General features: G+C 43.3%; 1 protein-coding gene across 15 annotated transcripts in view; it reads left to right on the top strand.

Annotated features, from left to right (window-relative positions):
- The window catches only part of MCTP1 (multiple C2 and transmembrane domain containing 1), a 493,900-nt gene that overhangs the window by 6,997 nt on the left and 464,814 nt on the right, over positions 1–22,089 (top strand). For 14 of the 15 annotated variants that reach the window (XM_053663564.1, XM_053663565.1, XM_053663560.1 and 11 more), the window contains exon 1: positions 3,938–4,690. The exons of the other annotated variant lie outside the window; for it this stretch is intronic. In XM_053663564.1, the coding sequence (XP_053519539.1) occupies positions 3,977–4,690 (714 nt within the window). In that variant the 5' untranslated portion in view covers positions 3,938–3,976. Of the gene's footprint in view, positions 1–3,937; positions 4,691–22,089 lie in introns of those variants that run through there. 15 annotated transcript variants of the gene reach the window in all.

Below are 22,089 nucleotides of genomic sequence, written 5' to 3'. Positions count from 1 at the left end.
GGCATGTCCTGTCATTTCTGTCTTCAAAACACTATATCTAGAATTTAACCACTTTTACCACCTCCACCTACTACCTCACTCAAAGGCATCATGTTCCTCACTTGTACTGATAGCTCCTCTCTAAACTATGTTCCCACCTATTCCTTCCCTCTACTTTATCGTCAACATAGAGGCCAGAATGAATCCCTAAAAATTTGAGTTGAATTATGAAGAAACTCAAAGCCCTCCAGTGGCTTCCCATCCCACCCAAGTCCAAAATTCTCACTGTTGCCTGCAGAGTCCTAAGTGATCTATCTGTCCCTTAGCTATCTCTGCCATATCTTCTCTCCCCAGCCCCTTTTTCTCTGTTCCAGATGCTGTCTTCTTTGCCATTTGTCAAGCTGAGCAAGTTCCTGACTCAGCCTATCTGCATTCAATATTCTTTCTTCTTGAGAAAAGTTTTCTTTAGATTGACTACTTTGTTTCCTCCCCCATTTCCTTTAGGTTTCTGCTTGGATATTACATTACCTATCACCTCCCCAACCTCATATATATTATATTATATATTATGTATATTATAAATATATATACATTTAATATTAATTCAGTCAATAGGTGTTCTATATATATAAAATATATTACATACACTATATATTACATACACAATATATTACATATATAATATATATTATATATTATATTAATATATATTATATATTTATTAAATATATAAATATAATATATTTATTAATATATTTATATATTTTATATATTATATATGTAATATATATATTTTTTACTTGTTTGGGAGAGATGCAGACACTCAGTCCATTGCACTTAAAAAAATGATTTGAGAGAGAGGAACAGAAGGAGGGAGGGAGAGAGACAGAGAGAAACATTGATGCGAGAAAGAAACATGTATTGGCTGCTTCCCACACGTGCCCTGGCCATGGATCAAACCCACGATCCAGGTATGTGCCCTGACTGGGAATCAAACCTGCAACTTTTTGGTGCATGGATGATTTTGCAACCAATGGAGCCACCTGGGCAGGGCTGTTCTGTCAATATTTAAGATGGATAGTAAATTGCAATAAAACGAATAGGTAACACTTCACTGAAGTCTTGCTATGGGCCATGAATTTTGCTTTCTTTTGCAGGTGGCCATCTATCTTCTTATTGTACCCCATCACCTGCAATAGAGGTTAACTTGGGTGATGCCTCCAGCAAGAAACCTTTTATTAGTTAAGCCAGAAGTGATTCTTCACTCCTCTGTATTCCCTCAGTGATCAAAAGTGATTTGTACCATTCACTTTTCCCTTGTATTGTAGAGCTTTTAATAAATATCCTCTCTTGCCCTGACTGGTGTGGTTCAGTAGGTTGGGCATGGTCCCACAAACCAAAAGGTCACCAGTTTGATTCATGGTCAGGGCATGTGGCTGTGTTCCTGGCCTGGACCCCCACACACATCAATGTTTCTCTCCCACTCTTTCTCCCTTTCCCTCTCTCCAAAAGTAAATAAATAAAATATTTTAAAAATAAGTATCTTCTCTTAAATATACCAAGACATTTGATGACAGAGACCACATCCAATACAACTTTATATAATGTACAATTTATAGGGCAGCCTCACATTTTATAATCCACTTCAGATGTTCAGAAAAAGTTATGTATGCTCTTTCAAGTTGTATAAATGAACTCACATGCATAAATAATTGTGATTTGGGATCATAGATTTCAGACCCCGAAATCTCTGAGATAGTATCTGAGAGATAGTACATTCAAGACAAAATTAGGTAAAGAGAAAAATGAAAACATTAAGATATGAAAGTCAACGAAATACATCATTATGAGACTATATGACTTTAAGGTTGAATTGTGTAGAGTTTTCTTTATGGATCCATGGGTCCATATCATATAAATATTATAAACTTAAATATTTATGAAGAATTCTGGAGAAACAGGGGTCATTTCTTCTAAATTCTCTACAGTAATCCTACATTTCTCTACTTATCTTCTCCATACTTTGCTTACCATGTTCTAGAAAAACTAGTAACAAAATATTTTTTCTAGTTATGTTACTTTCCAAAATATGTTATAGAGAAGAACACTCCTAGGTATTGCAGTTTCCTTTTGGGCTATTAGAGTAGCTCTATATTCAGGTAATTTTTGTGGTCAAAAAAGCCTCAGGCACTGAGCTGAGTCCTCAGGGAGACCCTCCCTGCATACACAATGTAAAAAATAAACAAACCAAAAAATCAAAACCTCTCAAACTCTTTTGGGTTGCTAGGTTAAGCAAATAAACATACAAACCACTAAATTAAATTTGAATTTTAGATAGACAACAAATAGCACTTTAGTATGTCTCATGCAATATTTGGGGCATACATAGCTATCAAATTATTCATTCCTTATTTGAAATTTGAATTTAATTGGGCATCCTGCAATTTATCTGGCAACCCAACCTCCACAGACACTGTTGCGGTAGCCTGTTTTACTGTCTCCTTGGGACTGTTAAGTACCAGAAACTGTGTCTGTTCTGACTCTCCCCCTGGGGTATGAGCTCCAGGAGGGGAAGGGCCCTCTTTCCTTTGTTCAGCAGCTGCATCCCCGTAGCCTATTGGTGGTGCCTGCATAGTAGGTGCTCTCAATAAATATTTAAGTATTCGTTATTTAAAGGTAAGAAAAACAGACAAATTAAAGGCTTAGACAGTTTGGTAAAACGTCGATGGCATGCTGCTAGCTAAATGACATTGGAATCAGCGTGGTGCTAAAAAGCTCAGGGACCTCTTCCATGTTTTCCACCTTTAGGGGTGCAAAGGCAGTGGAAGAGGGAAGAGGCTCTCTTAGAATCAGAAGACCCTGGGATGAGTAGATCTGGGGAGAAGCAACGTCTGAATGAACTAAAAAGCCTTTTCCATTTGCAATGAAGTAAATGAAGTAACCACAGAAAAATGCAACTGAGTGAAAAGAGCAAGATTCTCTTCCTTTGGAATGGGGTCAGAGGCAGTGCGCATCCTCCACATCCCCGTCTACTGTAAACTCCCGCAACTTTAGGGTTGGCCCTGTAGCCAGAATTCGGAAATCTCTAGACCCTGACTGTAAGAGAAACTACCGGTCCATACATAAATAAATAAAGAGAGGGGCGAGCTGGACTGAGATGAAGTCAATACAGAACTCTCGTTTTGGACTCGGGGCGCGCTACGGGGAGGGGGCAGCGGTGTTCAGTCCCAGAACTGAATCGGGTTCATTTCTCCGTGAGGACGTCCCACAGGACCCACCACCGAAGGCGCGTGATCTCCGCTCCAGTCACTTCATCAGACCCAGGCGATCGCTGGCGGGCGTGTCTAGTGGCGGCCCGAGCGAGCTGCCTGGGGAACTGTGGCCGGATTCTAGGAAGCGAGCTGGCTCCGATCCCTACCCAGCTCCACCCGGCTCTGGTCCGCCTGTCCTCCCACCCCGGAGCTGGAGGATGGTCCAGGGGAGCTTCTGCGGGGCTGCTGGTCGGGGGTGTCTTCAGCTCGACCTTCCCAGTTGTGTGAGCCGCGAGTGCGTCCAGTTTAGAGGCAGCCTCCCCGGCCGCTGACAGGTGCGGACCTTGGTGCAGCTGGACGCGTGCGCCCGGGTGAGCGTAGCTTCTGAGCCCGGAACCAGCGAGGAGAGGGAGGCAGGGCGCGGCCCGGGGGACTCCGGTGGACTGGAGCCGTGGAGGTCGAAGCTAGAAACTTTGCAGGCTCGGCTGCAGGAATTCAGCGCCAGCGCCAGCCCACACCGGCGGGCGCGGGAAGGAGAGGCGGCGCCGGCGTCCCGCGGCCGGAGAACCGCGGCAGGAGCGCCCGTGCCCGGGGCTGGCCTGAAGCCGCCGGGCACTCCCTGCCTCTGCTGCTGCGCCCCCCGCCGCCGCCGCCGCCGCGGGGCTCCGGGAGGGGGCGCAGCCAGGGAGGGCGGTGAGGGAGGAGGAGGAGGAGGAGGAGAGAAGAGGAGGAGCAGGGGGTGGAGGATGGAGCCCCGGGCAGCCGCCGCGGGCTCGCCGGAGCCGGCAGCGTCCTCCTCTTTCCAGGCCCGGCTCTGGAAGAACTTGCAGCTGGGGGTGGTCAAGAGTAAGGGCAGTGGCAGCAGCGGGCGTGCCGGGGGCCAGGAGCGACGCCCTGCGGCCACCCCGTCACCCTCCCCGCCGCCCCCAGGAGGCAGGCGGGAAGCACTGGCCGGCGTTGGGGGCACTGGCAGTAGATGGATTGGCTTCAAGAAACGGAAGCAAGTGCTGGACCGCGTCTTCTCCTCCTCCCAGCCCAACCTGTGCTGCTCCTCGACAGAGGCTCTTGAGCCGGGCGGTCCCGGCAAAGCGGAGCAGGGTTCCACGCTGCGCCGCCGGATCCGTGAGCATTTGCTCCCCGCGGGAAAGGGGCCCGCTGCGGCTGGAGCAGGCGGAGGGACGCCTCCTGGCGGACGCTCCCCAGACTCAGCTCCCTCGTCGTCCTCCGCTTCATCTTCTCTGTCCTCATCTCCCCAGCCACCCCCGAGGGGCGATCGTGCCCGAGATGAGGGTGCACGGCGTCGGGGCACCGCGGCACTCTTATGCCATCAGAAGAGTTCCTCCCTGCCGGGCACCACCAACCTGGAGCAGTTTCTGGAGCCGCCTCCGCCTCCTGCAGAGGCAGCGCAGAGCCCGGAGAAGCGAGTGCAGGAGAAGGACGGGGAACCGGGTGGCAGCCAGGTGAGTTTCTGGTGCCCGGGGCCACGCCCCCAGCTTTGGACAAACTGGAAGCGGTGCCTGGGTAGGGGGAGCCGGCGCGGGCTGGGGCGGTGTGCGGGGAGAGGGTGCCACCGAGTGAATCAAACGGTGGAAAGAAAAAAACATCCAGCTCCTGCTTAGTAAAGATAAGACTTGTACCCTGACTTGACTGTTGACATAAATAGCTTTATGAGTTGCCAGTGAAACTGGAAGTATTCATGGTAGCCACATAGGAGAGGAATGAAGTTAGATATAATTTAGGGTAGTTTTTGGAGGTGACCTAGGACTCTTTACTATGCTTCAACCTTTTCCAAAGAAAAACAAACCCAACAGCGTAAAAAGATTACAACGCTGTATGTTGGTGTTGTGGAGAGGCTAGCATTTGAAAAAATGGTTTACAGGAAGGAATAGAAATGCGGAGAGGTGACTTACTTAGTGGTAAACCCGAGGCAATCGCTTGGGGGGAAAGCCTTGAAGCAGAAGTCTGCGGATTTACCCACGCGCTCTTCAAACTTCCCGCAGCAAGGGGATTTGCGCCCAACAAGCGCGCAGCTTGAACGTGTCATCTGAGTTAGTCAAATGTGTTCCTATGGCCTTTTCTAAGATTTAATAGTCATCCGAAGCGTTTGCGCTTCATCTGTGCTGCTTTCTACATGATGTTGCCTCTGATCGCGCACGTTTGGTCAGACAAGAATCAGGTAAAAATGTACCCGTAGGGTCCCGAAGGCGCTCCACCGAGCGGCTGCTTCTACTCCCTGGATGTTGTAGAGGGAGGCTCGCCTCTTGTAAACGTTTATCAGCTCGAGTTAGTGTTAGCAAATATTTTCAAAGTTCCGTTCTGCCAGGGACCTACGGAACTCTTTCCTTTCAATATATCTTACTTTATTTAAACTCATTATTTTTACTCTGAGTTATTTTTAGATTAATGACATATACATTCAGGCTTTATTTAGATTAGCGCTGCAATAAACGTAGGCCATGTTTTGAAGAATAAGGTATGAGAATAGATGTGCTTTCAGTTGAAAATTTTTATAGCTTGTCAGTATAGTTTCAGAAAATAAAGCGGAATATGTGTTTTATTGTTTAATAAAAACATTTGATTGCAGCAACCTGATGTTACTGATGTTCGAGGAACCGCCTGATGTCGTTTTAGTTCTTCTCAGAAAAGTAGGTAGAGATATTACTGACAGAAAAGGCTAAATAAACTTACCTTTCCCTTCACCTTGCAAGAGAATTTAATAGACTGTTTCTGGTTCCAAAAGTAAAGTAAAAAGTCATTTAAAAAGGATGTTTTAAATTCAGTATAGATGAATACTACGTATTTAAAGTGTATTTTTTGAGTGTATACATAATCCTAATTATAAGAATTTTAGAGTGGGGTACTGTTTACATTTCTTTTTATGGACTTTTGCAATAAAGAATAATAAAAATAAATAATAGATTATTTTGGAGGGTAGATATATTACTGCAAATGTTAACTTACTAAATTACTTTGCAGTTCACTGAAGCAAAACATTTTCAAAGCAAAAGCAGAGAATTCTGAATTGATCTTTATGTTTATTTTTTACTAAAAAGCTTTCAGACACCATCAGTTTTTATTTAAAAATGTTGCTGTGTAAATATGAATTTTGTATTGAAAGGACCTAAATCAATTTTGGACAAGACACCAAAATAACATTATTTTGTATACCTTCACTGTATACTGGGCACTTTGAGCCTTGCAGGCTTTAATCCTCAGAGCAAACCTACCTGACAGAAATTCTTGGTGCCATTGTTATGGATTGGGAAACCAATGCCCAAAGAATTAAAATAACCTTTTCAGGGTCACATGGTTAATAAATGCCAGGGGGTTTGTAGTTAAGTCCTTCTCTAGCATCTTTTTCCATGACAACTTTTAGAACTTACTATGTTTCTCAGATGACTCCTGTCAGTCTTACTGACTAATACTTGCAAGTTTACGTACATTCTGGACTTTCTTACTTTCTTCTCCATCCCTAGAATCAGTTCTATGATGGATTAGCTACATTAATCTGGTTTTTGTTCTCTGTGATTGATTGTTGTATATCTATTATATCACATTTACAAATGATATAATTAATCATTCCATCTATAGTTTTAAAGAAGCTTTTCATTATAAAGAACTAGCATTTCAGTGAAGACATAGGAGGAATAAAAAGCTAAAATATCTCTCCAAGAATAAGTGAAAGATGGGTGGGGTGTAGGCAGAACAGTAAACCCTGAGGGGCTTGTCCTGTGCTGGACACAGTCCCAGGATGAGGCACCATGGTTGCTTCCCAACATCTCCTGCTAATGGAGCCTTGTTCCCTAAGAAACAGTTTTCTCTGCTATGAGCTGGAAATCCAAGTTTCTGTAGAACTTTCTCACCAATTCAGAAGAGAAGATTCCTCAGTCCTCTCTAAATGTTTCTTTGCCCTTACTCAAAAGAGCCCATGTACCTCTCCAAATGGGGAAGAGGAGGAAATGGAGTTGGAGAGCTCGGTAAGGTGTCCAGGAATAAGCTTACCTCTGCAGCACCCTTCCAAGTACCCTACATATCTCAGAGGTCTTTCCTGGCTCTCCCAACACCTCATCTGCAGAAATGCTTGGGCATGGGGATAGAGTGTGTAGCACATGTAGATTTCACTTTTATTCACAGTTCACAGGGACAGATGGGAACACGTGAAAGAAAATACAATAAAAGCATTAAATTCATCTCCAGATTGCCCAGATAAAAAGGACTTTGTTTCAAGGAAGAAAGAAAATTCGTTGCAAAAAAACAAGTCAAATTGCTCAATTTTTCTTGTGTTCTCTGGGTGATCCTGGCACCAGCCACCTTCTCCCAAACACTCCCCACATCTCCATCCCCCAGCCCATCATGAGGCCCCAACAACATATGTGCACATGCTCTGACACTGGGTAGAGATGTTAAGCAAAAGCCAAAAATCAAATTGGGTTGCTGGGGAAAGAGATTAGGAAGTCACGATGAATGGTGATTAAAACTGAACAAACTACCTCCCCTGCCCCTGCTAGCCCTCTGAAATGATGTTTTTTTTTTAGCCAAATATACCTTCGAAACACAATAACACACTTGAGAATGTCTTGCACATTAAGTAATGTGCACTATTTAAAATAATTTGCTCTGAAAAAAACAAGAAAGACATCCCACTGATTCTTGTTCACGTGCTGGGCCATATTGTCACACCAGATGCATTTCATTTTCTGCTGCACAGTTGGGAAAGATGCTGTCTCAATTTGTGTGCGTATCAAAAATATGCCAATTTTATGTGTTCTGTCTTGATGAGTTACTAAAATTATATTATGCTAGAATCAGAAAGTCAGTATTTTAGGATGAAGAGTGCGGGATGAACATATTGCATTCTTCAGTGTCTTAACAAAAAAGCTTGTAGTGTTCGTGAATGTTAAACTTTTACCGTTTTTCTTTTAGATTCATTTTGTTAAAATTGTCTTCATAGAGAAGCAAGAATTTTTAAGTGGGTAAATTGCCCCTGCCAGTGTGGTTCAGTTCGTTGGGCATCATCCCGCAAACCAAAAGGTCATGGGTGGAATTTCTGGTCGGGGCACAGGCCTGGGTTGCATGTTCTGTGTGCTGGGCACACACTGAAGGCAACCAATCAGCATTTCTCCCTCACATCGATGTTTCTTGTCCTCTCTTTCTCTTTCCCTTCCCCTCTCTCCAAAATAAAAAATAAAAATATTTTTTTAAGTGGGTAAATTATTTAAGGTATGATAGAAATGTTTCAAAACATAGTAACAGGAATATTCATTCATTGGGACGAAATTCCTGAAACATATCTGTATGCTCTGACAAAAAGTGGACAAATCTTTTCTAAAATTAAGTCTATATGTGAAATTCATCTTGCTTTGTTAATTGTCTCACCCTTTAAAGAAAGTATTTTCAAAACCTATTTAAAAAGGTGACTTGAGTTAATTTTTGCTGTCTAGTTTTCAAGTATCTTCAATATTACTTCAAGGAACATAACTTCATCTTGGGGAGGCACAGATTTAAAAAGTATACCTAAGGGAAATGACTAAAACCATTAAAAACTCTTAATCACAAAAATGCCTAAAAGTAACATGAGTAGCTTTTTCAAAGTGCATGCGTGCTGGGGGTGGGGTAGGACTTTGTAGAGCAGGGTGTGGAGTAAGTTTGATGTGTGATAGCGTTTTCTTGAAGAACAGGGTCATCTTCAGGTCATTCCGGGAGTGAGAGGTTTACTTTGGAGTGGAATCACTCCCTGTAACCTTTGGTTTCTATCCTGTGGATCCGGCAGATCTGAGTAGAGCTGTAAATTTTGTATAAATGGAAGTGTTGTAACACAGATCTTGTATGAGACTGACTTGAAATGAAGGTCAGTAAACATTAGCAGTTGCTGTTGTTTCACTGAAGGGTATAGTAAAGTTTTGCCACTGTCGCCGTCACAGATGACGGGTGGTGAAAAAAAATGATAGGGAGCTTTGATGGTCCTTTTCATTTGATTTAAGGTATAAATTATTTTACTTGCTGTGGTGGCAAAAGTAGCTCCAAATCAGCCAAGGCAGTACTGGTGACTCACAACTTCACATATTAAAAAAAAAGTCATATTACTTTGGCATGTTATCATGGAAAAGTGAATAAATACTCTGAGGGGTAAACCAGGATTAATAGATTTATAAAGAAAATAGAACAAACATTTCTACCTTGTTTTCTTTTCCCCATTGTTTGGAAATAAGAGGTGACTTTACAAAATTAAAGGTGACTAATATATCTTTGGTACTTCAGGAAACATATAGTGTAATTTCTTTGCTCACGATCATTACCACAATGTCTGCCAGCTCTAGCTGATGAGGAGTGTGTGGTTTTCCTGGAGAGCAGGGTCAGCATCGACAAGACCTGCAGTTCAGAAATTAGGGTAATGCATTTTTGTTGTTGTAGATTCACAGCTGTTTACATTACCATAGCAGACACCTGTGTTGGATAAGCAGACATCAATTTTTTGAAATCTGAAATGTTTTGTTCTTTGTTTCTGGAAAACTTACTATACATTACACATTTCTGTGCCTCAGTAAGCCTAGCAACCTAAATAAAATCTTTTCTTAATAAACAAGGATCATGGTTTGAGTCCTATGGACTTTTGGGGGGTTATTTAATGTGAATGAAATAGGTATTTTCTGCAAGTATTGTCCTGGAACTTTCTTTAGATAAGCTTGCTTGTTTTCCTAAAATTACAGTATAAAGCATACCTATATTGGACATGTTTATTTCTCTATAATTATTGAAAGGTGTGAGGCACCCTTCCTCAAGTCATTTTTTTCACTTGTCAAATAATCTTTACAGTATTTGTGAATTTTGACTTGTCAGCACCATTAAAAGTACCTATTTTTTTCCCCTGCATGATTAACTCTATGCGCCGTTTGGATTTCCTTGTCACTATCAACCTTTTCTTCACATAGTTTTTATAAATCAGGTGGAGAAAGCGAAAACTGTCCTTCAGCAACTCAGGGCTTTATGCGAACAGATTTTCCCCTCCACTGTAACCAGCTTTTTATTAGAATTTCTTTTTATCAGTAGAATTTCAGGCCATGATTTTCCTAATGTCTCTAAATGTTTGTATTTAGCATTCATCCGAATGTAAGCAATGTGAAAAACTGTATTTTTCATATAATGAGATTTGGAAGTTCTCCATACTGCCTTCTTAAGAGAATGATTTTCCTGTAAAGTCTCTTTTGTGATATTTTACACCAGCCTATTTCCCATTCTCTCGGGTCCTAGCCAATATGGAAAATTACAACATATAATAGATAAGTGGACCTCTGGACATTTTAGGATTGTTGCTTCCTAATCCCACTGGTTTTATTCAGAGAGGCCCCTTCAGCATTACTAATAGCACCCTATTTTGGTTAAGCCTGAGCTAGCTACACCAGCACTGCCAGAGTAGAATTTGGCAAGGCCTGGTACAATTGACCTATTTAATCAGCATTGTAAACGGTTCAGGGAAGACCACTCAGTGAATGGTTGCTGAATGAATGATGGTGTGAATGGATGGGCCAGAGCTGTTCAGAGATAAGGTCTCTGGAAAAGTTTCAAAATCACTTTGCAGCTGTGTAATGATGTTAATACCTCCTTTTTTCTGCGTCTTTTTAAGCCTGGCAGATGTGCTTGACCTCCCCCTCTTCTCCCAGCTGGTAGCTTGCCTTTTCTCAGCTTGTCCTTTAATTCTGGATCATGTCTGCAGGCACGGAGGGAGGACCTGACACCAGCTAAAGGCTGCATTCTGTGCTCACGTGAAAGATGGAGCAGTGGTTTCTGTTCCTGAGGTCTCTGGCTCAGGGGTGCATTTCTCGCAGCTGGTCTCCGACTGCCGGCATCTGCTTTTGCACCCAGGTTTCCTTGCCTGGCCTCTGACATTGTGCCCTCACATCCAGACAACCTGCTGCTGTATCCTCAGTCACTTCTGAACTCTGAGTCTTAAACTCTGCTCTGGAATCTTAGCTCAAGATACTGTACTTTCCTGCCAGCTTCATGGCCACTTTTCTTCAAACTTGTCTCCTTGCAATAAGTTAAAATCCTAATCTTGATCAAGAATCCTGCCCTCACTAGCCTGGTCCATTCTGCCACCTCTTGAGTGCCAAGGGTGTGCACTGGGGTTTAGAGACTTGGCCAGTTGCTTTTCATGGTGAGGCAGATCTCCTGTCTCATACAGAGACCATTTATAAAACACCAAAGCCTCTCTCCAGAAAATCTACTTTGCTGGCTTATTACATTCCGTTGGGGCGTTTCTTCCCCTGGGGCACTGGACCAGAGCTGGTCTTCTCACTGAGCACCATTCACTTTCTCTGTGTCCACACTCCCTTCTCTCCTGTTTTTAAAGCTCTCACTACACCCGCTCTTTAAGATCACCACCCTTTTCCTCAGTAAGTACCACTTGCTTTTGTCTTTTTCCCTAATGTCTGTCTCTCCACTTGCAAGACTATTTTTGCATCTGGAACTGTGCTGTCCCTCAGGGCAGCCACTGGCCACACAAGGCTATTGGCAGTGGAAATTGGGCCGTGAGAGTAAAAAACACACTAAGTTTTGAGGCCTTAGCATAAAGAAAAGGAAGTAAAATATCTAATTAATTACTATTTTTAGATAATACTTGCATGTTGAAATACTCCTTTGGATACAATGTATTAAAATATTATTAAAGCTAATTTCATCTATTTCTTTTCATTTTTTAAAAATGTGGCTACTAGACAATTTAAAATTATGTATGTGGCTCACATTTTTATTTTTATTGAACAGCATGGACTTAAAGCCAGTGTTCAAACTCCATTGCTCAGTCGTCAGGGTAAAGAAAATGAGCAAGGAGGGTTGGGCGGGGCCCACGGTGACGCAAGGAGCCCTCCGCCCTTGGAAGGGGCGGCTGCTTCTCAGCTCCAGGGGTCACCGCCACACAGTGAGGAAGCAGCATTGCCAGAGTGTCTGCATTCTTTGGTAGAAGCCAGAAATCTGGGATTTTGTGGGAAGTCTCCAGAATCTTGACTTTTTGACATAATTTGTATTTTTAAAAACACCGCAAGGGCTAAATACAATGTATGTCTGGACTGAATCTAGTTCTCGGTTCCACCTTCTGACTCAGAGACCTCATGTCTGATTTCTCCTCTCCTCCCACTGCCAAGAATATGTCGTGTGTGATGCGATGCTGTTACAAAGTAACTGAACCAGGAGTGGCGGGAGGGAATCGGGAATGCAGTGGGTTGGGGGGGGTGGTGGGAAGAGGAGGTGGGGACGGAGAGAGGGCCAGGCTGTCTGGCTCTCTCCAGAGGATAAAAAAGTGGTAGTAGGAGAGTGAGAAGAACAATGTTGAGGTGGAATCGGGAAGACTTTTAGTTTAATTTTTTTTTAATGTCTAACGCTTGAGTGGGTTGATGAGCAGAGTGTGTAGAGAAGTAGTTGAAGTTAAGGGCGGAAATGGGAGTACTCAATGGAATGAGGTCCCTGGGATGTGTATGGGGGTGGGTAAGGATGTGTGAAAGGATGCTGACCCTAGAGACCAGGGGAAGTGGTAGCCTCGGCCGGAAGGTGGATGCAGGTGAGCCGCAGGTTTGGTGGCAGTGATTCGAGGGTGTTTCCACCTGATGGCTTCTGCACTGTTTCAAAGTGTGGTCAGGATTTAGGTACAGGGGGAAGGGGGAAAGAATCTGTCCATGGGCACAGAGATGAGTAAGTGCCCTGTGTATTCAAGAAGCGGAGAGTGAGCATTGGGATGAGGCCTGTGGTGTGGACATGGGGAGAGTGGGAAAGAAAGGTGGGAATGACAGCATGCTAGACTGAGCCGTCTATGTAGGCTATCTCCAGGGCAGCAGCAGGGACCCCTGGTGGCTTTTGAGCAGGGTCAAGTGAGCCTTAGGAGGGTCAAGTTGGCAGCACAGGCAGGAGGCCAAGCTGAGCCCACAACAGGCCCTGGGAGCTGGGCGTTGACCTGGCCTGTGGCCTGGGAAGATGGAAAAGATGGGAAAGACCAGCCTGTGGCTGAACCTTCAGGGAAGGAAAAGTGGAAGGAATCGGTCAAAGCACGCTTTTCCTTTTCCCTTTGATCTGTTTTGGTTCTGTTCAGAAGTTCTTTTATTGCAAAGTCCTTTTCTTGGAGAGGGTGAGGGAGGGTTGAGTTTTGAGTTTGCACGCAATGCAGAATGGTTGAAGGCACCAGGTGCCTGAGTGGCAGGTTGTCCTTTATTTACTTTAAAAAGCTCACATGTGTTGTAGTTATTTTGTATTCTTCCTGAATAAAATAGTTCTTTTTCTGTGCAGCATTAGGCCCTGAAAGTAGAGTGTTACTATAGTGCCAAAGAAAAGCAAAACATGTTTGTCAGTTAAAAAATCAGGTAAAACAAGAAAACCTGCTACATATCTCTATGACAGACACTTAAGGTTCCTGATATCAGAGTGGCTACATACTTGAAGAAATAGTTATAATAAAAGGATTTAGAATCCATTGGCTCTGCTGGAAATTCCTCTTCTTCAGGCAGTGTGCTTCAAATGTGTTAAGTATGCATTCTCTCTGAGATGGAAGGTCGGTTTGTGCATGGCAAGTGGTCAAGTTTTGAAGATTGCAGATAGATATTCTCAAAATAGAAACCATATTCTACCTGTGCCTTAAAGCCATAGTTGACTCCTGTACTTTTATTGAAATGTAAAATAGCTTCTGATCAAAGAAAAGGCCAGCATTTGCAGTTGCCTTTGAATAGTATTTTCAGCACACAAGATTAGAAGTCTGAGTGTTTTCCAAAATATCTTTTGAGATCGAAATAGGTTTTGCAGACAAGTTCTGTGTCGCTCCAGAGCTGTCGCCAATCCTCGTGCTCCTTAGAGGTCAGAACAGCCTGAATCAGCACGGCCTGCTGACCCCGGCCCAGAGCAGATGGGGCTGCTCCTTCCCTTTCTACTTTCTTTGTGTCCCTCCATCTTTACAAGGAAGCAGGAGGTAAGGGACAGGGATCAGGCCCAGCTGAGATTATGACCTTGCCTGGTTCTCTCTGGCTTTCCTTACATATATGTCCATTCAACCCAACAGTTCCAAGTGAAAAGACATTTACTTAACCATTTTGGTCATCAGCCCTCAGCTCCTCTCTACTCCTTCTGTTACCGAACAAGAGGTGGTCTGAGGGAGGGGCAATACAATATTTGGCCCACCTAGGGATGCCCTGCTATACAACAGGGGCCCCTCCCAAAAACAAAATACTAAAATCTACTGGGCCCTTCTGTCCGCCGCCAATTGGAAAGACATCTCTTAATGTCAGAGATTTGTGAAAAGGAAACAAAATGTTTATTTAATGCCATTCAGGCCTAAAGCCTCTACTAAAATATCAAAGTCCTTTAGGGTATACACCTACACCCACACAGCGCTCCCTTCTCCCACTGTCCCAACTCCGGGTACCGTAAATCAGGAAAAGAGCACACGTCTGTGTTGCAGGCCGCTGGCACCGTCAGCGGTGTCACTGTGCAGGAGGATCTCGAGTTAATCCAAAGTACTGTGGTACCCTCTCATGGTCCACTGGCAAGAGTCCTTTGTACCCAGTTCCAGTCAAAGTCTCTGTTGCTTTTCAGGCCCCGCGGCCAAAGGGGGCACCCCAAAGCCGCGTGGGCCTCTTCTACCAAAGCTGCAGGAGTCCGCACTCCACCAAAAGCATGTGGCTTTCTTCTTCACCTGGCTGCAGGGATCTCCATTCTGGCAAAGCTGCGTGGTTCTTCCCTTTCACCTGGGAAAGAGGGGGTCCGCACCCTGCCAAAACCACGTGGCTCCCTCTTTCACCTCACCTAGAGGGGGTCCTCACTCTGCTGAAACCGCGTGGCTCTCTCCCCATCTGGCCAAGGGGGGACCCTTCATGTCTTGGAGCCAGTCTTTTCCAAGCTCTCACACAGGCCTTCTCACTCCGGAGCGCAGCCCCTAGTTCCCGTCTTGAGTCCCTGCCACAACCTTCTCCCTCTGGAGCGCTGACCCTAGTTACCTCCTCCTGAGTCCCAGCCCTTCTCACTTCTGCTCCAAACTTGGCCACACCTATTTAACATATCTATGAAACTAGTTAAAGGTTATAGATATGTTAAATAATCATTCCAGAGGTTAGCTGCAAAACTGTTGCTATGCAAAACAGCTCTCAATGGCCCTGCTCCATTCGTTCCTTCCCCCTTGGGTGAGGACATCTTATTATGTCTCTCCAATATTCCTATACACTTTGAATTCTGGACACCATTCCAAATCTTTTTTTGGGGGGGCCCCCCCTGGCTGCACCCTGTATCACTTCTGGCTCCTCAGGCAGCGTCCACTTACTCTCACTTCTGGCTGGTGCTTTTGTGACTTTCTAGCCTGCTCTGTGGCGGCCAGCTGAGCGAGACTGAGGGGAACAGGCAGATGGGAAGGAGACCTCCACTTTGCAGTTTCCCAGACCCCCATCCCACGGCCTCTTTTCAAGGAAGAGAGAACTTTGAAAAGTGTTCTTACAGCTGTTCCTCTCCACCTGGCATTTTCACTTTCTCTGTCTTCAACTTTTTTCTTCCCGAGTGTATGCCAGAATGTGAGGTAGGGCTGTATGGAACTGCCCGTGAAGGGATCTTGGTGCATCCTGGGTGGTCAGCCGCAGTCAGTGTATCTAACTCTGTCACAGGACCACCCAGGTGGTGTGTTACTTGGGTGGCTCTTCACTCTCTGCCCTCCTGCTACCTGCCTTTCAGCTATTTCACTTCTCTTTCATTCTGGGAACAGGGGCAGAGAAAATAAAAAATAAAACAGGAAAGTTAGGCACTTTTTTACTAGAGGCTTTTATATGTGTATTTTTTGACATTGAAGTTGAAATAATTGACTTCTGATGGTTGACATTTTGTGTTGCTTTGGCATATGCTGGTCACACACACACACACGCACACACACACACACACAGCAGGACTGCACTGGGAGTGGCTCATACACATGCCTATTTTTTTACACACTTCGTAGAGTCAAAAATAACCAGAATATCTGCAATATTTCTCCACTTCTAAATTTAATCTGATAGTTCTAAATGTCATTGATAGCATAATATTTGCAGGTGGTTTACATTTATCCAGTTTGGGTGGCTGTACCAGAGCTGTAACCCGCTCTGCCAAAGAGAAAAAAAAACAATCAGACGGCTTTTGCGGTTTACAGTGGGGTGTGTTCTACAAAAGGGGATGAATAACCTGGCTTTGAATATAAACCGATGTATAAGGAGAGCCTTTTCTTCAGTAGAATAATCCTTCTTCTTCAAGTGTCCATCTTATAGCTATCACTGAAAAGAGGTCATTGAATTATTCCTTCATCTTTTAAAGTCTAGTTGTCAGAATAACTAATATCTATCATTAGTATTTTCAAGGCTGGCCTGGCTTTACCATCACAAAATGATCCTTACAAAGAATAAGAAGGCCTTTTGGTAAGCTCTTTATTGATATAGTTCAGCTTTTTATTAGAGAAAAAGTGATGCCTTTGGGATAATAAAGATGTATTCTTGTAATCACAGGAAGCTTGGAAAGAGAGTAGGGAGCCACAGGCTTTTAGGGGCAAATGGATCTGGGCAGCGGGGCTTTGGTGTTGGCTGCTTAAAGAATGTGCTATTTCTGTTAATGAGTATTAGTGGCTTTTTTATTTTTGAAAATAATTTCTTATACCATTTCATTTCTTTATTCATCCTCTTAATTGTATCTTGATTGCATCCCGAGTGGTTTATTCACAAGTGCCCATTTCATATTAATTTTTTTCTAGAAGTATCACTCCAATGAGTTTCAAGTGCTACACAAATTTTGTTTGCATTTGGTGTCAGAAATTGGTTATATGAATTAGTTTGCATAAGTATCCATGAACTTCTTCATAACGGTACTTATAATGGTGGGGCTTGGCCTTTATTACCTAGTCTTTGAATGAAGTTTTGTTAAATCACAATACACATGCCACCTTCTGACCTTGTATCACATGTGGTAGGACATGCTTATGTGGTCCTCCCCAGCCCACTCTGTGCTGGGTTCTTTCTCTTTGCTCAATTGTATCATTTCACCCTGAACCTAAATAAAATTAACCAGCAGGTGGGGCCATTTTAAAATGACATGTTAAAACTACTATTAACTGTAGCCAAACCACACAGCACATTCGTTGTATTGACACTGTTCTGTTTTCTGTGTCTTAACTCACTAATTTATTACAACACTTTCTGAAGTAGGTTTATTACTTCCTGCATTTTCTAGATGACTACACCGAGCCACAGGAGATTCGGTGACTTGCCCAAAGTCACACATCAGTCTAGTTTGGATCCAGGTCGTCTGGCCCTCAAGCACGACAAAGGAAGGCTGTCTGAAGTAGGTCGTGCCCGAGAAGCCCAGATGAGGGAACCAGAACCACAAGGGGAAGTTTGGAACGCAGTTCAAAAGCCCCATCTCTTTCCCCCTCTCAGGAGTGACATTATAGCTCTTCTTTGCCTCTGCCATTTCCATCCCCTATTCCTTATTTCTGGAGGTTTCCTCATAACAAGTAAATTTAATAAAAGCCGATTTAGTGTAACAGCAGATTTTGGTTTCAGGCTTAATCCTGGCTCTATCCCTTACTTCTCACTTGTGCAAAGCCCTCTAACCTTCCTTTGAGAGCAACTTTTACTTCTCAGTCCTGCTTAAAAAAATTCTTTCTCATCAAGTACCCACTAGACCATCACCAGTATTTCATTTACTGGTTTTTTATTAGGGACATGATATAAGTTACAACACCCTTGTAATTGTGTATTTTCTGTTTTCTATAGCTTCCTCTCATTTCTGTCATTAATGCTTTCTTATTCCATGAAGGGCATGGTATTGGGGGAAGAAACAAAGTAGATCTCTCTTCGAGGTATTTTTTATACAGTGTCTTAAATAAGCATTGTATAGTATATGCATTAACTCGCTTAACACCTCACAGATATTTTGACAGAGTGGTATTGTTCATTGCATCTTGTATCTGGAAAATTTGGGGGGAGATTAAGTAATTTACTGTAGTCCTGTTTCTGTCCATAGTTAGTAAGTGGCAGAGCTCAGGTGAAAGGTGTCTGCTTTCTGCCAGGGCCATAATTTCTGGGTACCCACTACCCCACCGATGAGTGCGGCCACACCGGTGCACGAGTGCCTGGTGTGTGACTGTTGCCCAGACTAGAGATTCGTGGTTGAGTCTGGCATTTCTTCCACACCAGCCTTGCTGGTGGGTCTGAGAATCACCATGGTTTTGGAGAGACATCTAGAGAAATGTGCTATTATTAGTTGGAGAAAAGTATCTAGGAAGATATAATGAAATGGGAATGCATGAATTTTTATTTGGGGGCTCAGTTCTGAGAGCTTATAATTGAATATTTTTCAGATCATTCTCCTTATGAATTCTATATGTATGTCTTGACTTTCAATCACATTGTTAAATGCCTGTAAAAATTTGGATGGCAGTCTAGGTCTGTGATTTTGACCTTTTATATCTCATGGTATGTATGAACTAATTATTAAAATTCTGCAGCACAGCAAAAAATATATGTTTTTCCATGGGTTATGCATATAAGTTCTTTGGCTTCTCCATTTTCTCTACTATTCCTAATCTTCCCCTGTCTATTTTATACCTACTAGTTATGCTTCTTATTCCCTGTACCTTTCCCTCCCTGCTGATAACCTTCCATGTGATCTCCATTTCTGAGATTCTGTTCTTGTTCTGGTTGTTTGCTTAGTTTGTTTTTGTTTTTGTTTTAAGTTCAGTTGTTGATAGTTGTGAGTTCGTTGTCATTTTACTATTCATAGTTTTGATATATTTTTTAGAAAAGTCCCTTTAACATTTCATATAATAAGGTCTTGGTGATGATGAACTCCCTTCACTTTAACTTATCTGGGAAGCACTTTATCTGTCCTTCTATTCTAAATGATAGCTTTGCTTATAGAATCATCTTGGATGTAGGTCCTTGCCTTTCATGACTTTGAATACTTCTTTCCAGTTCCTTCTTGCCTATAAGGTTTCTTTTGAGAAAGCAGCTGATAGTCTTATGGGAACTCCTTTTGTCTTCTATTCTCTTGCTGATTTTAAGATTTTCTCCTCTTTAAACTTGGCTAATGTAATTATGATGTGTCTTGGTGTGTTCCTCCTTGGGTCCAATTTCTTTGGAACTCTCTGAGCTTCCTGGACTTGCATGTCTATTTCCTTGGCCAGATTGGGGAAGTTTTCTTTCATTATTTTTTCAAGTAAGTTTTCAATTTCTTGCTCTTTCTCTTCTCCTGCTAGCACCCCTATGACTTGAATGTTGGAACATTTAAAGTTGTTCATAGGTTACTAAGCCTCTCCTCATTTTTTAAAATTCTTGTTTCTTCATTCTGTTCTGGTTGAATGTTTATTTCTTTCTTCTGCTCTGGATCATTGATTTGAGTCCCCATTTCCTTCTCTTCACTGTTGATTCCCTGTATATTTTTCTTTATTTCACTTTGCTTAGCCTTCACTTCTTCCTCTATTTGGTGTCTGCACTCAGTCATTTCTGTGAGCATCCTGATTACGAGTGTTTTGAACTGTGCATCTGATAGGTTGGCTATCTCCTTGTTGCCTAGTTGTTTTCCTAGAGTTTTGATCTGTTCTTTTATTTGCGCCATATATTTTTTGTCTCAGTGCAGCTGTTATGCAGTTGGAGGGAGCCTTAGGTATTTGCCAGGGCAGGGCAGCTCATGTGGCTGCCTCGTGGTGACGTATGTGGGGCAGAGGTCTGAGAGGGAACAATGCCTCTTGCTCAGCTCTTAGTTGGCTTTCATTAACTTCCCCCACTATCCACAAGCAGATTGGGCCCTTCTGGTGTTGGTTCCCGGGTGGGTGGATTTGTGTATGTTCTAGAGACCTGTGAGTCTCTCTAACAAACTCTCCTGTGAGTTGAGAGTTTCTCCCACTGCTGCAATCCCCACAGGATTTTACAGCCAGAGGCTTTTAGGCTTTTGTTTCCCATGCTGGAACCCTGGGTTGTGCAGTCAGCCTTGCTCCCCAGTGGTTCCTCCCTGCTTATCTGCATGTGAACGTGGGACTGCCTGGTCTGCCAGCTGCCACCTCACCTGCTGGTCTGCCTCCTTGCTTCCCATCCTCTTGCCCTGGCTGCCCATCTCTTCTCCTCCTACCAGTCTGGATGAATGTTTCTTTAACTCCTGGTTGTCAGACTTCTATATAGTTCAATTTTCTGGCAGTTCTGGTTGTTTTTTGTATTTAAACTTGTCCTTGACTTTCTTTTGGTTCTGTGAGGAAGCAAAGCATATGCCTACATCTTGGCTGGAAGTTCTCCAGCTGAAAAGTCAACACCTTCAGTACTTCCCAGGTATTCATTTAATCTTTGAGACGACTTTAAAGGAGCAAGAATTCTTTGTCCCATTTTATTGATAAATCAGTGGAGACTCAGAAAGGGTGAGAAAATTCCTCAAGGCCACACAGCTGGCACATGGCAGAGCTGGGACTTGGTTCCTACATGGCTGGCTCTAAAACTCAGGAGTCTAACTGCCATGTTACGCAGCTTTCCCCTGCACCAAAGAGCTGCTGCGTCTGCTCAGGAGCACTGTCATGTAGCTCTTTTCCAGGTGTTTTGGAATGGGCAAAAGATTTGGTTAAATATTCTGTATAACAAACCAGCCCCAGATATATACCTGCACCTGGAAGATCTCCTTACACTGCAATACCAATAATTCCTTTCTCTCTCGTCCTCACATATTTATTAAGTACCTACCTTGTGGTAGGCATGGTGCCTTGTGATACCTTGATAAAAAACACTAATTCCTGATATAGTAGAGGAAACATCCATTGAATTTTTAGACATACACAAATCATGATCAATAATAAGCATGATAACACTCAGAGAAGCACAGAGAACTATAGGAGTGAATTGTTAGAAGTCCCACCCTGATCCTGAAGGAAGGGGAGGAGCCTGGAAGGCATTCCTAAAGAAGATACATTTAGGATGAAACAAAACAAGGAACAGGAGTTGGCCAGGTCTGGGGAGAGGCCGGAACTGCGGGTTGTGGCCGAGTGTTCTGGGCAGAGGAACCCAGAGCAGACGGCACTTAGAGAATTACCGAGGCAGCAGAATTTGGTGAATAAGAGGTAAATAGAGGAGGGGAGGGTCTGGAATGGCTGGCAGGGGCCAGACTGCATAGGACCTTGAGGGCTGTGGGTAGATGTTGGACTTCGACAAGTACTAAAGCAGTTTTGAGAGCTCGTGTGCTTGGCCATGAATCAGAGAACCCTTTTCGGGAAAGTCCATGACCTTTGGGAGTAGCTTTGCTTTGCTGCTATGCGTGGAACCACTTTGCACCCATAGAGAGGGGGGTTTTGTAAGGAGATTCAGAAGCATGTTGGGGCTGTCATTCTCTAAGATAACGGCATTTTTAAATATCTATAAGAATTAGAAATGCCTGTTGAAAGAAAATATGTTTCCTTATAGAAAAACATGACATTTCATTCTTCCTATTGCTTGTTTTCCTGAGCACTATTGGAAGGTAACTGATGGCAGCAAAGACAGCTTGATCTTCCATCGTCAGTGCTCAGGGGAGAGACTCTCAGCGCATTGCCAAGCCCAGGTAGGGATGAAAATGAGATGAAGCCCGTGATCCAACATTACTACTGCAAATTGTAGAGAGCATATTTTTTGTGAGCTTCCAATTTCTTTCCTGAAGTGAGGATTTTAAAAAAAGAGAAAAGGTTTGGAAAGGGAGTCTGTTAGGAGGTGTGCACTTAAAAGTCTATATTGTTTATTATAATTGTGGGGTGATTAGAAAGACTACTTCTTGAACAAATCTAAAGCACAATAATGGAGATTTGATTTAAATTTTGTATTTTTCTATATTTTTAGATGTAAAGCCTAAGTTTGATATTTTCATGTACGGCCAA

Source organism: Artibeus jamaicensis, unplaced genomic scaffold (assembly GCF_021234435.1).
Source record: "Artibeus jamaicensis isolate MK-2021 breed Jamaican fruit bat unplaced genomic scaffold, CSHL_Jam_final contig_3214, whole genome shotgun sequence".
NCBI lineage: Eukaryota > Metazoa > Chordata > Mammalia > Chiroptera > Phyllostomidae > Artibeus > Artibeus jamaicensis.
This window is presented reverse-complemented; position numbering and strand designations above follow the sequence as displayed.